This window comes from Urocampus carinirostris, chromosome 17 (assembly GCF_059441175.1).
Source record: "Urocampus carinirostris isolate Australia breed hairy pipefish chromosome 17, RoL_Ucar_1.0, whole genome shotgun sequence".
Lineage (NCBI taxonomy): Eukaryota > Metazoa > Chordata > Actinopteri > Syngnathiformes > Syngnathidae > Urocampus > Urocampus carinirostris.
This window is the reverse complement of record NC_142365.1, coordinates 27,266,625-27,282,035: the sequence shown is the minus strand read 5'-3', so window position 1 is coordinate 27,282,035 and position 15,411 is coordinate 27,266,625. Positions and strand designations below refer to the sequence as shown.

Below are 15,411 nucleotides of genomic sequence, written 5' to 3'. Positions count from 1 at the left end.
GTATCGCACACTCTTGGCCATAGGTGGTTTAATCAACCAACAGCTTTGTATTAGAATAACTTGTGGCAAATACTAATCTGTGACCAGATTTTGAATGCAATGAACAATGTTTTTAACAACTTGATTGGTTTGCAGCTTTTGTATTTTCTTTTGTCATTTACAAGTGAATCCAAGAGCCAAGAAGAGATCTGCAGGTTCGAGAGCGTTCTCCATTCGGGCCCCGGTGCTGTGGAATGCTCTTCCCCCTGAGATTCGATCTGCATCCTCCGTGGAAATGTTTAAAATCTAAGCTTAAAACACTCTTCTATTCTATAGCATATGAATAACCTATATTTTATGTTGACAATATCTGTGTAGTATTTGCCCTCATGTAGGTTTTGGATCAGAGAATGGTGTCATAATTGCATACCTGTAAACCTGTAAGTCTTTGCTGTAAAAAGTACGTTTATTATGCATTTTAAGACGTGTACGACGTACAAGGAAATCTATACGGAAAAACGCAAATTTGTCAATGATGGGTACTATCTGGTACACACCAACTATCACAAAACGGCAAATCAATCAAGTCAAACGAGTTCGCCGCGGTAGCCTCTATCTCGGTATTGTTTTTTTTGTTGCAAACGAAGCGAGCGGTTTGATGCTACTGTGCACATGCGTCTGCCACCTGGGGATTTCCCATCATGCATCATTCCGTGGTAGTTGTGTAGTAAAAGGAAGTCCGTCTCTTTTTAGAGAACCGGCTTTTTCGGCTCAACTAATTAAAGAGAGCCGGCTCTCAGACGGCTCACTTAATTTGATGCATTATATTACGAATTATAAGGTTGTATAAAGAAGTTAAGAAAAAAGAAAGTACAAAAGGAGAAAATAAAAAAGGACAGGTTTATGGTAATCCTTTTAATCAGTATATTACCAACAAATTTAAATCAGAAAATGAATTCATAATTTGAATAAGAAAATGTATTATTCTACTTAATTATTTTTGCATGTATTTTTCCTTCTACAGTGAACGTCCATGCTACTTCATTTTTTAACTTTTTTTTATAATAAACCTCATTCATGTCGAGCAACTCAGTATCTCACGACAAAATGTACATTAACAATATATATGATATAACGAAACACATGTACAATTTAACATGTTAAACTACATAAATAAGCCCGTTTGAAATTAAATATGGTGTAAGATTATTTTGTATTTTGTAAGGGAAAATGCGACAGTTTGTAAGAGCATGGTGCCCTGGAGCTGGACAGGTATGTAATAGTCTGTAGTTTGCAATAGTCTTTGATCTGTGCAGCCCTTTGAGACTCTTTATGATTAAGGGCTATACAAATAAACATGACTTACTTGACTTGTTTAAGGCACAATGCCAATTTTTTTGTAAGATTAAAAAACATCGTATAAGCGACGTCCCTGTATTTTATTTTGATAGTTCTAACCGGAAGTCAGGTTCACAACAACCAAACTCACTTTATGAACAGGGTTCCAGCTTTCTTATCAGTAAGGTGAGCAAGTTCACTTTGAAAACACTCCAAAAGGTGGAACGGGTGAATGTCCGCTCCTCTCCGTTAAAACGTGGCATACAGACAACCGGCAGTCCGGGTGTTTAAGAGTCAGAAGACTGCTCCTTCCATGAGATCTGGTGGGACTCCGGTAGCTGCGATGATGCTCCGCGCCGCCCGCCTCCACAGCCCCAAAGTAAAACGCGGATAAGCACAGAAAAGAAAAAAAACGCCGGACTTGACTAGGCTCTTTACCTCCTCTCCCGGGCAACGAAACCTCAGCGGGCCAGTCAAAAGCCCCTGGAGTCGGCTGCAACCACCTGCCAGTTTCCTTCCATCCCCAAAAAGCAGTTCGAACCCCGCATCCTTCTTCAGAAGAATCCCGGGAAGTGTGAGTGACAGGTCGAACACGGCCGTGCGATCGAGCCGGGGTTCCCTCACCACCACGGACGTATTATAAATATATCTTAGAATTCCATTTTTATTTCACCAAGCCAATTTTCAGATAGGAAGACGACATTTTCGGAGTGATTTATGCTTTTCGGGGTGTCGCTTCGAAACTTCCAGAGGGGAGGCGACAACGCTTCATTTTCGCAGGGGGAGGACGCTCATCGGCGGGTCTGCGGTTGCTGAAGCTCCCCAGTAAGGGAAAGTATTCATCCACCCACCCGAGAGGGAGGCAATCGTTCTGGGATTAAAACATCCGCCTGCTGGGAATTGGACCATGTCAGGTGCAAGGGATCGCGCATGGACGCTCTTCGTCTTCATGGTGTTGGGGGCACTTGCATGTGGTGAGTAGTAATATGTCGGTCGCAAAGGAAGCTGCTCTATGAGCCTGCTCCCCATCAACAAGGAGCCGGTTCCCTTTGAAACGATCTCTCTTTCTCTCTCCCACTCGTTATTTCTTTCTTTCTCTATTTCCCTCTATTTTTCTCTATCTCTCTTGTTCTTTCGTTATCTTTGTAGTTATTTTTCTCTTTCTTTCTCATTCTTCCTTTCTTTCTCTTTCTTTCTAACGTTGTTTCTTTTCATTCCTATCTTTCTTTATAATCTTTTTCTTTATCCCCTTTCTCTCTCTATCTCTCATTCACTCTGTTTTCTCTCTTCTCTGTCTCTCTCTTCCCCTCTCTTTATGGTTGTCTCGCTCTTTTCTGTTTACCTGCCTTCCTCTCTCTCTCTCTTTCTCTCTTTATTTCACTCTATTTCTCTCTCTCTCTCTCTCTCTTCCTCTTGCGTTATTCATCTCACTCCTCTCTCTATCGCTCTCTCTTTATTTCTCTCTTTCGTTTCCTCTATCCTTTTACTTTTTCTTTGTTTTTTATTTCTCTCTCTATTTCTCCCTCTTTTTTATCGTTTTTCTCTTGCTATCATTTTAACTCTCTATTCCTGTCATTCTCTTTATTTCTCCTTTTCTCCTTTTATCTCTTTTTCCCACTCTCTCTGTTTCTGTCCTCTTTATTTCTCTCTTTTCTCTCTATTTATCTTGCTCTGCATTTCATTTTTCTTCCTCTCTATTTTTCTTGTTTGCTCTTTTTAACTCTGTCATGCTCTCTTTCTCTTTAGGCGCTCGTGACTGGTCAATATGTGTTTCGTTATCTCTGTGTTGTTTGATTAGTACAATCGATTTGAAAGTTTAGGTAAATTAGGTAAACGTTCACTGTACAGGTAAGATATATCGAAACCAAAATATAGTACAGTGGAACCTCGGTTCTCGACCATAATCCGTTCCATTTCTTTGTACGAAAACCGATTTGTACAATCACCGAAGTCGTTTTTTTCCCATTAAAAGTAATGTAAAATTGTTTTAATCCGTTCCAACACCCTAAATGTTTACCACAAAAGTAAACATGAAGCTAACCCAGGCTAATCATACGTTCGCGTCATGTTAGCGTAATCTAATCTTACGAAAGATTACGCTAACATGAACGTGTAAAAATAAAAAAATCAGGTCGTTTACAACATATCTAGCACCCGGGTCTCCACAACAAGTGGTGAGCAGTTAAAGGATAAAGAAAAGAATTATGAGTAGGATTTCTTACCTTGGCGGTTGTCTGCAGAAGCCATGCTGTATTCCTGAAAGAAGGGAAACTCGCACACCTTCTTCATATTTTGCTATTATTTCATTCTTAAATGCAGTAGTTGTACGCACTACTCCTCTTTTTTCACCTGTAGCAACTTTGCTGCTTGCACCAACCTTCTTCCGAGGCATAATTAGGAGTTAAAAAACTCCCTTCACCGCTTTTCAAAAACAAAAGCAGAGAAGGAGTGTGCGTTGCCGTGACAACAGTTCTTCACAAGGGGTGGGAGCAATCTACACCCATACGCCGCTCAGCATCGCCCCTAGCGTACCGGCGTTCGAACTCCGATTTTTTGAACGAAAAGCGAAGCAAGAATTTCTCAAAAATTTTGGTCGAGAACCGATTTGTTCGAACTGAGAGGCGTTCGAAAACCGGGGTTCCACTGTACCATAATACATTTTCAAAGTGTATCAATTTGGTATGTAATGTTTAATATTATTGGTAATATATCATGAAGAAGAATAATCTTTTGGGATCCAAAAGAGACGGCCTTTTTTTAGTGAGCTGAAAAAGCTAGTTCCCTAAAAAGCCGAATTTCCCACTCCTTTTCCATTCCCTCCAGTGGGGATGTCAATTGTGTTGCATAGAGGAATGATAGTGCCAAATTTGTGCAACTGCAGAGGTAGCTGCTGCTTCTGATTGGTCACTGAGGGAGATGGACGCATCACATATGCTGTAAAAGTTCTCCTTTTTAAGTAAACTATTGGATGACACAAAGCGAATATAGTGAACACTAACGGGTACCATCATCACAAATGTTTTATTGTACCGTGATCCCCTTTTTGATTTATTCACAATGTCTTGGTCCCTCTTATACAAGAGATAATCCTTGTCGTCTGTCCTACATACACCAGTGGATGCACAGATCTTTTGGTGTCATTTGCCAAAATTCCTTGTTTCGAGGTAGGGAAAACAAACAGTGCGCCTGTTTCGGTATGCAGAGTAGAATGTCTTTATTAAATGTATGGATATGTGTCTCGTTTAAGGGGTGGGCCCAATGTGTGGGCAAGCAGGAACAGAGGCAGGTTTGCTACGAATAAGATGTTTTATAACGAAACCCAAGAACAAAGTATCAAACAAGTGGCTTCAAAACCAACCTGACGTGGCAATGGCAATGACCCAACAACCTCTGCTGTCGGGTACTGTTAATACAAAGAGCTAGATTAAAAAAAAAGTGCAGGTGTGGAGACAAATTAGGCACAGGTCGGCGCTCAAGCCTCCCCCCAGGTTGGCGCCATTTAGAGGGGTTATGGTGTGCCAGATCTTGACAGATGAGGATATAAAGAATAGTATGTTGCTAGGGAATCTTTTATATGAAGGCTCATTAAACAATTTACGTTCACTGTTGAGTGACATGGATTAGAAAACTCACGGTTCGATTTGCGGATAAGAGTCACAGAATAGATCACTTTTAGGGATCAGCAAATAAAAAAATAATAAACAAATGTCCCTTTTATTATGTAAAACACATGTCAAATTAAACTATATAAAAGCATATTAAATTGGCAACTTGTAAATTAAGTGGGTACGTATTGATGTTTACAAACAATATTGACGTCATGAGATGGGTGCAAAAAGGGGTTAATGGAATCGAATTTTAGATGTACAGCAAATATCAGACACTGAAATGCAACTCATACATAGTGTTGTGAAAAAATATGAAATGAGATTCAATGTACAATCAGAAAAGTTTCTTATTATCTTCCAACTCAACATTCCGTAAAGTGAAGCCAACACACTGGATGGAAAAAATACATAGAACATGAATGAATGGATGATAAAAATGAAATGGCAAGTCAGACTCACCGTGTGGAAAAGCACCTGAAAAGGGTCATCCAAACTAATAGGGGTGGCAGCAGAAAAGGCTGTTCTTATGAAATGGTTTTTCGCATATTGTTTCATACTAGAAGTCTAATTTAAAAAGGTAGAATTCAAACAAGCTTTGCCAGATTTGAAGTGAGCGCTGCAAAAGCGAGCAAACACTGGAGTAATGTCACTTCAAATTTGAAGCCAAAGCACCACATTCACATCACTTTCTTATGCGAAAGTGCCAAAACCTTTACGGTTGTATCCAGTAACTTTCATGTTTGACAAAAAGCCAAAATTCAAATGACTAAAGAGATTTCTGGAGCTCCCTTGTTGCATTTTTTTCCGAGAGTGTGTTCCGAAACGTACACGTTGATCTGAATCAGAGGTTAGGAACCTATAACTCGCGAGGCAAACATTTGTTTTGGTAAGAAGTTTTAATAGATGCTAACATTGGTAGCTCATTATTCTCGTACATTTATGTAAAAAGTCAGTGATGGAATAACAGAAATTGTCTGACTCTTATTGAAACCTTCAAACAATTACTACGTTAACAAAAAAAAATAGCAGCAATTAAACTTTCCATCTAATTAGATGGATGTTTGTAAATAACGTGTTGGAAATATATATTGATTAAGAAATACTTCATGCCATGCAATACACAGATTTCACATTTTGTGTTTTAGCATTTTTAACCTGTTTTTGAGCTTGTGTCTGTAGAATTATGACATTTCAGCTGTTAATTTCAGCTGTTATTGAGGTAGTGGCACAGGTGGGATCCTGTGCTTGTGGAGGTGAAAGGGTGTGAAATTTCTCACACTGCATTGACTTGTAGTGACATGCTGTTCAGAAAAGTAACTCAGTACCTCTGGGACAGAAATACATGGTTCTTTGGTGAAAAGTTTAGACTCGAACCCAGACACAGAGATGCAGACGCTCAACGCTAGTACCATGTGTACCCAAACTTGGAAAAAGACAGGGAGCAACACCTATTGGTAAACCTCTTCAACTTAGAATTAGGCACATGGACGTGACATTGATTCTAGTAATAGGTTTGGACACACACTGTATATTCCAGAACGGGGTTTGAATTTTTACTCTAGCAGGAAGACAGAATCTCTTGGTGAACCTAGTTGATTTGGAATAAATCTCAATCACTTGGCTTTGACTCTGTTTCTAAGACCAAACACCTTGACTCTGGTAGAGGGTTTGAACTTTGACTCCAGAAGGAAAACACAATGCTTTAGCACAAACCATATTAAATTACCTCAGGGACTGCTATTGTACAACACTCAGACTCTTTCACAAGTAATATATTAATGAAGTATACACAATCCATGTTAGTTTCATTTTGCCTATTTGAGCAATAAACTAGCTATCTTGAGTTGAATATTTGTCATTTGGTTCATTTTGTTGATGCTTCATTCACAACATCCAGTGTCAGTTTGCCTTTAAATCCATTATCTTGTTTAAAATACATCTTGCACCTGTTGATACTTAATTTCTTTACCAAGTCAGATGGGCAAATACCAGTCCTTTTTGAAGGGCTGGACTGCAGTTCTAACAGCAAAGCCCCCCTGCCTGTTCAGCTCACTTCCTATAATTGGCTGCATAATGCAGTTTGTTCTTTGTGGATTGGCTGCGCAGTGTGCTCCCATTCAGGCATGGCTTCACAATCGTCCCTCTGTCTTACTCATTTTCTTGCCTCAATTTCATTACGGCACAAAAGAAACGCCTACGCCGGCATTAAATAAATAAAAACACACACAAAACCCTGCAATCTGCTCAACATCCTGTGTTGCTGCCCACACTTATACACATTCATGCTAATGAGACAGGCCAATGTGCTGAGCGTAGCTAGCGACACCCTTCTGGACAACCACGCCGCCACTGTCACAATTAATCACAATCAAGGTTTAGGCTTATACTCAAACGCTTTTAAGTTATGGGACCCACACCTTAAAGTTTTAAGCTGTTGTTGGAGAAAAAGCCAGACAATTCAAATATGTTTCTGAAATAGGATACATCTTCAAACTTGGGTTAGGACAGGGGTCAACAACCTTTTGAAGTTGAAAGCTACCTTTTGTTCCTAATTAGCATTGAAATGCTACCAATTTGATAAGCATTACTGAAATACAACCTGTCGTGTTATTACTATGTTGCCAAAATGTTACTCTTATTTTTTTAAGTCCTGGAAAGTGCTAACATGCCAATGACTGCTATAGACAATCTATAGGAGGCTTCACCCTTTTTGAATCTGAAAGCTACTTTTTACTAATTAACGCGAAGGATTTCCAGTTTGATATGACTTTCACTTTTTTATTACTATGTTGTTACTATATAACTGATTGATGTCGTTACCAGGTTGTAATTAATAGAAGTTGGGTAAAATAGTTTCAAACTACTAAAACATATGCCTTGCATAAGGGCACTAAGCGATTTAAATGTTTAGGTTAGAGGTTGGTTTAAAAACTAATTTTGTGAATGTTTGTTTATTAATTCAAATACACTCTAATATGCATGTAAATTCTTATTTTTGCCAGTAAGAAATCTAATTTCCTAGATTCACAATGGCTTATCACCGGGAGCTATTTTCAGAACTGGTCTGTGGGCTTCTCAGGTGTTTTAGGAGACACCTGGTTGGTGACCCTTGGGTTAGGGTTTTGCACAACTATGTCTCTCCAAACCAATCTGAGCACTGACACATAGTATTGAATTTGGATTTGATTTCATTCAACACAATGACAAATAAACTAAGGCTGCAATGATTTGTCAACAATTATCGATAATAGAAATATTCGACAATGGAATTCCAAAATTTGGGAGCATTTTAGCCTGGATATGGCAAATAGTAAGACTATATGGAAAGTTTGCAAAACAGACCTTGTGTATCACAGCAGTACCTCAGTGATGTACAAGCATTTAAAGCAAACCCTAAATTGTAAAACATGCAAAATCTGAGAAAATAGTACATTTGTTTTGCATAATATCTATATATATTTCATCGGTGTATTCCAATTATTTTCAGCCTGCAGAAAACCAAATGGATTCGACACAGAGGCTATCAGGGAATCAACAACAAAAATACGGCCATGGCAACAAACACAAACCCAGCCAAAAAAAAACCAAACCCAAATGATCATAGCAGGCTAGCCGGTTGTTAAAGAGGGCTAAATGAGACCGATTGGCAGAAAAATGTAAGGCTGACCGACCGAAAACAGACAGTGGGCAGCCAGGCAACTAGAGAACCAACAACAAAAAATAAATCGATAAACTTCTCTACCTATGATTTTTTTATGAAAAAAAATATTGGTCTGATTATTCATGTATATTTGCCTAGTATTCAAATCAATGTTTTTCAAGTGAATAAAAGTTTTTTTATCCAACTAGGATGCACTTAATGTTACACACTGTCCCTTTAAAGAGAAAGTTCAACCAAACGGAGTCTGGCTCGCCTAGGTAAGATTCAAGTTATAGTCTAGCCAATACAGTTTTGTTGACATTCAATGTACATGCTTACGTTTGTATTATGTCATAAAAGTGACCTTGAGAATTATGACAGACTGCTTGACAATTGTTTTTGACATTTAATGAAACCAGTACGAAGAACAAACGTCAGTTCTTTAAACGTTAAAAATGACAGACGTCAGTTTATAAAAACGTTTAATTTATTCGGTTGATAATTGTTAAGTACTTATGTTACAGACTGCAGTTGACCCCTGTAAGTACTTCACAAAACGCACATAGTATTTGTTTAATTAAATTCATTATTATCCAATTTTTCAACTTATTGTTTTAATTGTCAGTGAATAATCAACTATAAAAATAGTCGTTAGTTGAAGCCCTCCCCCCCAAAAAAAACTACCTTAAATAGAATTTTGACTGTGAATTATGGAAGTCAATGTTGTGGAAGTATTGCTCCTTCTCCCAACCATCCCTTCGACTCACTGCCACCAATTGATTTATCTCGAGGGACGTTTTCATCCAGTTCCTTACCTACCTCGTGTGTGCTGCAGGACTGAGCCAAAAGTGAAATCCAACTTGATTGAATGGACTAATTTGCGTCGCATCAGTTAAGTGGCCTTAGAGGCTGAGTTGTTCTCAAGACCCTTCAATGTGACAACTGCTATTTGTTCTCTCGTTTTTGTATTGAATTCTAAAGAGATGTCTTTCATCAGCACTGCAAAGACGCTTTTGTCAGGAACTTAGATTAAATGTGCTCGGCGAGACAGCCAAGGCAAGGTTTCGCCGGCTGGGGGATTGAAAAGAAAACACCTCTTTTCTGACCACTAAGTCAATTGACTCCCTTTCAGTTTCAGTTTTTAATGGTACCACATTCTTACAATGAGATTCTCATGGGTCCCTTTGAACCCAACTGATGTGTTGGGAGTCATCCAACCCTTAATGCCAAGCGGTACCAATGTTATAAGTCTTAGGTATGACCCTTCAGAGGCTCGAACCAGCAACCTCCCAGTCTCGGGGCGGGCGTCCTACCCGCAAGGCCACAGAGCTTTTTGAAGTATCATGCTAGGAATTGTTTTGTTTTGGCCCCTAAGGTCACATATCATTCAAGTAAATTCAACAATTTTAATATAACCTGCACGCTGTTTGACCTCTTGAGACCTGTGATTATACACAGTGAATTAAGCATTAATAGGCAGTGTCAGACCCTTCAGTAGGTATCTTGAGCGTAGGTTGACAGTTTTGTTACAGGGATGCTCTCCTCGTGAATATAAAACCAACCCTTATAACAACAAGGCTTTCGAATCAAATGTACTCAATGAACACAAAAAATGAAAATGAAAGTCTTACCTGGTCTTTGACATATGGCTTTGTTTCATGAGCTTTATGATACGCGTTTTGCTGTCTCTGCACATAAAATGGTTTCACTTTTAGTTTTATATTAATTAGGTCATACAGAGAAAAAAAAAGTTATTATTTCGGCGATACCTTGCATGGTATGCTATCACATCTGTTTTATATTCTTTCAAACCAAGCTCAAACGTGTGAATCAGCTTATGACTTTTTTAACAGAACCCATTGATTCTTTGCCACTATGGGTCATTGTACCAGAATTTTTAAATACATTTGGGCCATCTTTAGGTTTGTCAAAATCTACTTTGTCTTTATTTGCAAGTTGTCGTGGTCTCTCCAAAATTGAAGTCAATTAATCATATCCTCCATTGCGGATCCTTTTTCATCTGCATTTAAGCCTCTTTTTGTGGCACTTTGATCGTTGGCAAAGGATGAAACCAAGTAACACATTTCTTTGATTGCTTATTGAATAGAATTGTAGTCTTTTCCAGATTGATTCAAGGTAAAGAGCATTTTGAAAAGCATGTCTCATCTTGATGCATCGCTTAACTATGTCTGATGGGAGACAAAATTGTTTTGTTTTGATATTCACAGTTCCACTTGCTTCAAGACGAGTAGCTCATTCAAGGACATTCCTGTAATCGCCTTCCCCCTGCTTTTTTTTCTTAGGTTGTTATACCGATTTAATGGCCGTATGTCTAATTGCGCTGTTCCTATGTCATGGCAAGTCGCATACATCAGCGTCTTAAATAAGTTATTACTCCTGGCACACATGTCTAGAAAAGGTTAAACTGAAGGTGGCCCCTTTTTATATTTCTCAATGCGTACGGGGAGGAATACAAATTCAAACGGGGGGTCGACGTCACTTGACATTTTGTCCATGACTATGTCGGCAATACATGTAAGCTGCCTTGCAATGTAGTTATCTTGAATTCCTTCTGCCTATCAAAGCTCGTTTTGAATTGGGAATTAGAACCTTTAGATTGTTCAACCCAGGGAATTAGTCAAACATCACAGCTTGAAACCCAAAATGAACGCTGCCCTGTTTATCTTAAGCCTTAAGATTTTTCGTTTTAAATTGTTTTAAATTAGGATCGACTGTTGGAGTTTGATCCAAGTTCGTGTTTCAGACTAAGATTTACCGTTTGGTTTTGGGCTGTACCCCATAATCTTCCAGAGTTGAGCTTCAAATTCGGTTCCTTGTAGGGCTGCAACAATGAATTGATTTGAATAGTTTATTTAAGTGTTTGCAACAAATGTCACCATCGATTCGTTGGGTCATGCGATTTATGCATCACCCAGCTCGTTAATTCAGTAGCACTTTGGTCCGGCTGAGGGCGCTTTGAATACATATTTTGATGCACAAGGTTATCTTGAGCTAAATCCAAATGTATTTATATAGCATTTTTCAGATACCGAAATTCAGGTCTAAGTGCGTAATGAAAACATTCAATGTACAATAAGAACATCCAATGAAGTACTCACATTCTCCTATGTTTTGTTATGTTATGTTATGATTGTTATGTTATGATTCTCCAAAGTTGCCTCTATTTTTGCACTTCATAAAAAAAGTATCCTGCATATTGGCAGGTGTATAGCATACCTTTGTATTTATTATTCTTTATTGTTAAGCTATTTGATAAACACTAACATTTTTCCATTTTTTTATACTATAGAATATTCTGTTGTCTTGTTCGCTTTTGTTCTATCCTTCTAAAACTTCAAGATTTGAATCGAGGAGAAAATGAAAAATGTGTTTGTAAAAAGTACGATTCACCGATTTATCGACCGACTCATCAATTAATAAAATAATCGTTAATTGCAGCCCCAATACCAGTAGACTTTTTCTTGCGTACTGCGTCATCCAATGTGTCCAACTAATTTGTAGTAAATTTAGTAATGGGATTGCTCTTATGTAATTGTGTTTTCAAGCCCTGGCCTTTACCCCCAAATGGTAGCTCATGACCAAAATGGCTGCCTTTCTTTTAAACTTGGATTATGTGTGCCTCAATCTATTTTGTGTGCCATTAAAATTGAATTACAAGTGTATTTTAGAGAAGTGATCCACTTTTAACCTTTTATTTCACAGGACAACGTGGCAAATTGAAAGGCATTTACTTGGAAAAGAATAAAGCACTAAACACAACACATGGCTGGTCTTCGAGTGTAATACAAGGCTATTCTTTAATAAAAGAATCAGTAAAAAAAGGATGTTTATTTATCCGCTGGCTGTTTCCATTATAAGCTTTTCAGTGCCTTTTACTGGAGAAACCCCCCAATTTGATCTGTGACTCAACAGGATCGAGAAAGTAACGATTACCTGGTAAAGTTGTAGTTTAAGAAAATAAACCGATGAGTTAAACGTTCCAACATTGTCCTTGAAAATATACAAGAACAATATTCTGGAATATGTCACACTGAACATCTGTGACAGATGTAAAATCATTTGATGCCGCCAGCAAATGTCAGGAAGAAAAAAATCTATCCCTGAAGCTGTAGCATGCTTGCTAAATATATGCACCAGTCTGTGTATAATAATAAAAAAAACAGACTTTGCCAGAGGGAAGATACACAAGTGACAACAAGGTAATGACAACAAACAAGTCATAAAACCCTAAAAAAACCAAGATGCATATTTTTGTGAGGTTGTCACGTATGCTAACGAGTGGCGAGAAGATAAAGAAATCCATCGGGCGTGTGTGAATGGGCAGGCAGGAATCTGATGAGCATTCCGTCTGTAATAAAGTATATCAAAGCCATTTGCAGTCACCCACATCTTTGCAGTGTTAGTATTTTTGTCATCTCTTGGTGATGAAATATCGGCAACACAAAGGGAAAATCATAGATGTGCATAAATTGCCTTTTGAGTTGTGTCACAGCGAAGGAAAACATTTGCAAACATAACAAAACAAACTGTTACGTTATGGGGGGTGCACACCCAAGAGCAACCCTAAGGTCAGTTATAAGAATTAATCGGGAAAAACAGGATAACCAAAAGCGCTTCCAAATGGGAGGGAAAAACAATGGACAAAAGAAAAAAAAACATTAAGAAAAAGTCACGGCTGGTAGTCGATAAACACAAATAACAACACAGTCCGGGGGCGCTTATAGCTTGCAAAATTCAAAAAGTTCAGGGCCGTTCGACAGGGGGACTGCAAAGTGTCACGGCCGCAATCTTCAGCTCAGGTTTGCAGAGATTAGATGCAGGTGTGGGCAGTTCAGCCGCTCCCCCATGTTGGCACACTCTGGGGCAGGGGTGGGCAAAGTTTTTGAGTTGCGGGGCTGCTTTGAGTTAAAAAAAAATTTCAGAGGGGCCAGGCCAGGAGGAAAAAAAGATTGATTGATTTTTTTTTTTTTGGTATCTGCAGATACAGTCCTATATTTGATACCTCGATAATACATTAGAAAAATCATGTTGGCCAATCCAAATATTTTCATATGCATTTAGGAAATAATTTAATTGCAGAAATCTAAATGAACAGATATTACATGTTTTATATGTTTATAAATGGATCATTTATTCAAATTGGCTTTGGAATCGGGCTGCACAATTTTGGAAAAAAACTAATAGCAATTTTTCAGACTTGTATTGCAATTTTGATGTGATTTTTGATTTGAAAAGAAATGTGCATTTTCCGTGCCAGGTTTTTTTTTGTGAGAACTTGATCATAGGGACGTGCAAACTTACCCCGAGATGACGTCATTACCCTCTGAGAGTATACAACTGTAACAAAATAAGACCTATAAATCTACAAATAAAGACAATACAGAGAATTGTAGTTAAATGAACGGTATTTTTTGTCATTATACAAAAAATACAAAAAAATTTGAGGGCTTCTCTTTTTAGAGTAAAAAAGAGATTTAGACTGCGGCTAGCTAGCATCGAGGCTCTTCATATTAAGCCAAGTTTTCACGATGATTAAAATACAAGAGTCCCTAACAATGTTCCCTCTAAGCTTCCACAGCTCAGAGCAATCACAAAAAGTCGAGGAGCATCGCTCGGAACAACGATGAGCAACCTCAATCCTGCATGTGGCAACCAAATCATTATCAAACATGTCCAAAACCTGAGATCAAATCAAGTTCTATTTTGCTGAGTTAATGCTAGTAAATTATTTTTTACATATTAATGAATTGGCTTTTGCACTATTGGAAAGGTTGCGCAGCCCACAAATGTGTTGTTTTTACGACAACTTTTAGATGAGATTTCAATTTAAAAAAATAATAATAAATAAAAAGAATTTTTGTTAAATAATACTAACATTTAGTGGATTTATTTAGTTGGTTGCATAATACAAAACTGTATTTAATCACCTTATGTATTGAAAGTAGTTGTAAAAAATATTGATTGAATATATTTGAAAATGATTTGAATTATACATTTTTCATCACCTTTTAACCCCCGAAAATTAGAATATTTTTTATGTAAATGTGAACAGTCAGACTTGTGTGACATTTAACAACACGACAGAAGCAAACAAATGTAAAGTTTTATAACCATTGTCTATCAGAAAAGTTGTTTAACACACTGCCCAAAAGCAGAAACTTACAGAAAGTTTTATGCAAGGTAAATCCACCAGCTAGGACGATCTCCTCATTTACCCCCACCCGCACCCTCACCCTGAAGGGGAGTGAGATTCTGCAGGGTAGTTGGCAATAGGCACAACACTGGACTTAATAATAATCCACGGAGCACCCGCTGGTGATCAGTATTTCCCAATGCTAAATCTATTGCACCCTGGTCATCCTGGAAAGGGGATTACCACTTGCGAGGCCCCTTCTGAAGGTTTCTTTTTTCCTCATGCTGAGGTTTTGAGTTTTTCCTTGCCTGCATGATGGTTTAAGATCAGGCAATGGTGTAATTGTAATTCTGTGCAGTCCTTTGAGACATTTTGTGATTAAGGGCTATACAACTAAATGTGACTTGACTTGACTTGCTCTCTCCTGACTTTCTTCAAGGTCCGATTTAATTGATGAATTTCTTTTCAACGTAACGAGGCATTTAATTTGTATTTCTGAAATAACTACTTATCTTTGTATTACTATTTTATTACGATGTTATTACCAGATTAATTTTTGGTAGTAGGGTGAAAAGGACTCAGTCAAGACTAAAAATATTATTTTACTAGAAAATCACAATGACCCAGCACTGGTGAGCTATTTTCAGAACAGGTCTGCCAGCATCTGAGCTGTCCTCAGTGGGCACCCTGGA

General features: G+C 38.1%; 1 protein-coding gene across 2 annotated transcripts in view; it reads left to right on the top strand.

Annotated features, from left to right (window-relative positions):
* Positions 1–1,414: 1,414 nt before the first annotated feature.
* Positions 1,415–15,411, top strand: part of tmem132e (transmembrane protein 132E) — a 508,399-nt gene continuing 494,402 nt past the window's right edge. For both annotated transcript variants that reach the window (XM_088320489.1, XM_088320488.1), the window contains exon 1: positions 1,415–2,291. In XM_088320489.1, the coding sequence (XP_088176615.1) occupies positions 2,225–2,291 (67 nt within the window). In that variant the 5' untranslated portion in view covers positions 1,415–2,224. The remainder of the gene's footprint in view (positions 2,292–15,411) is intronic.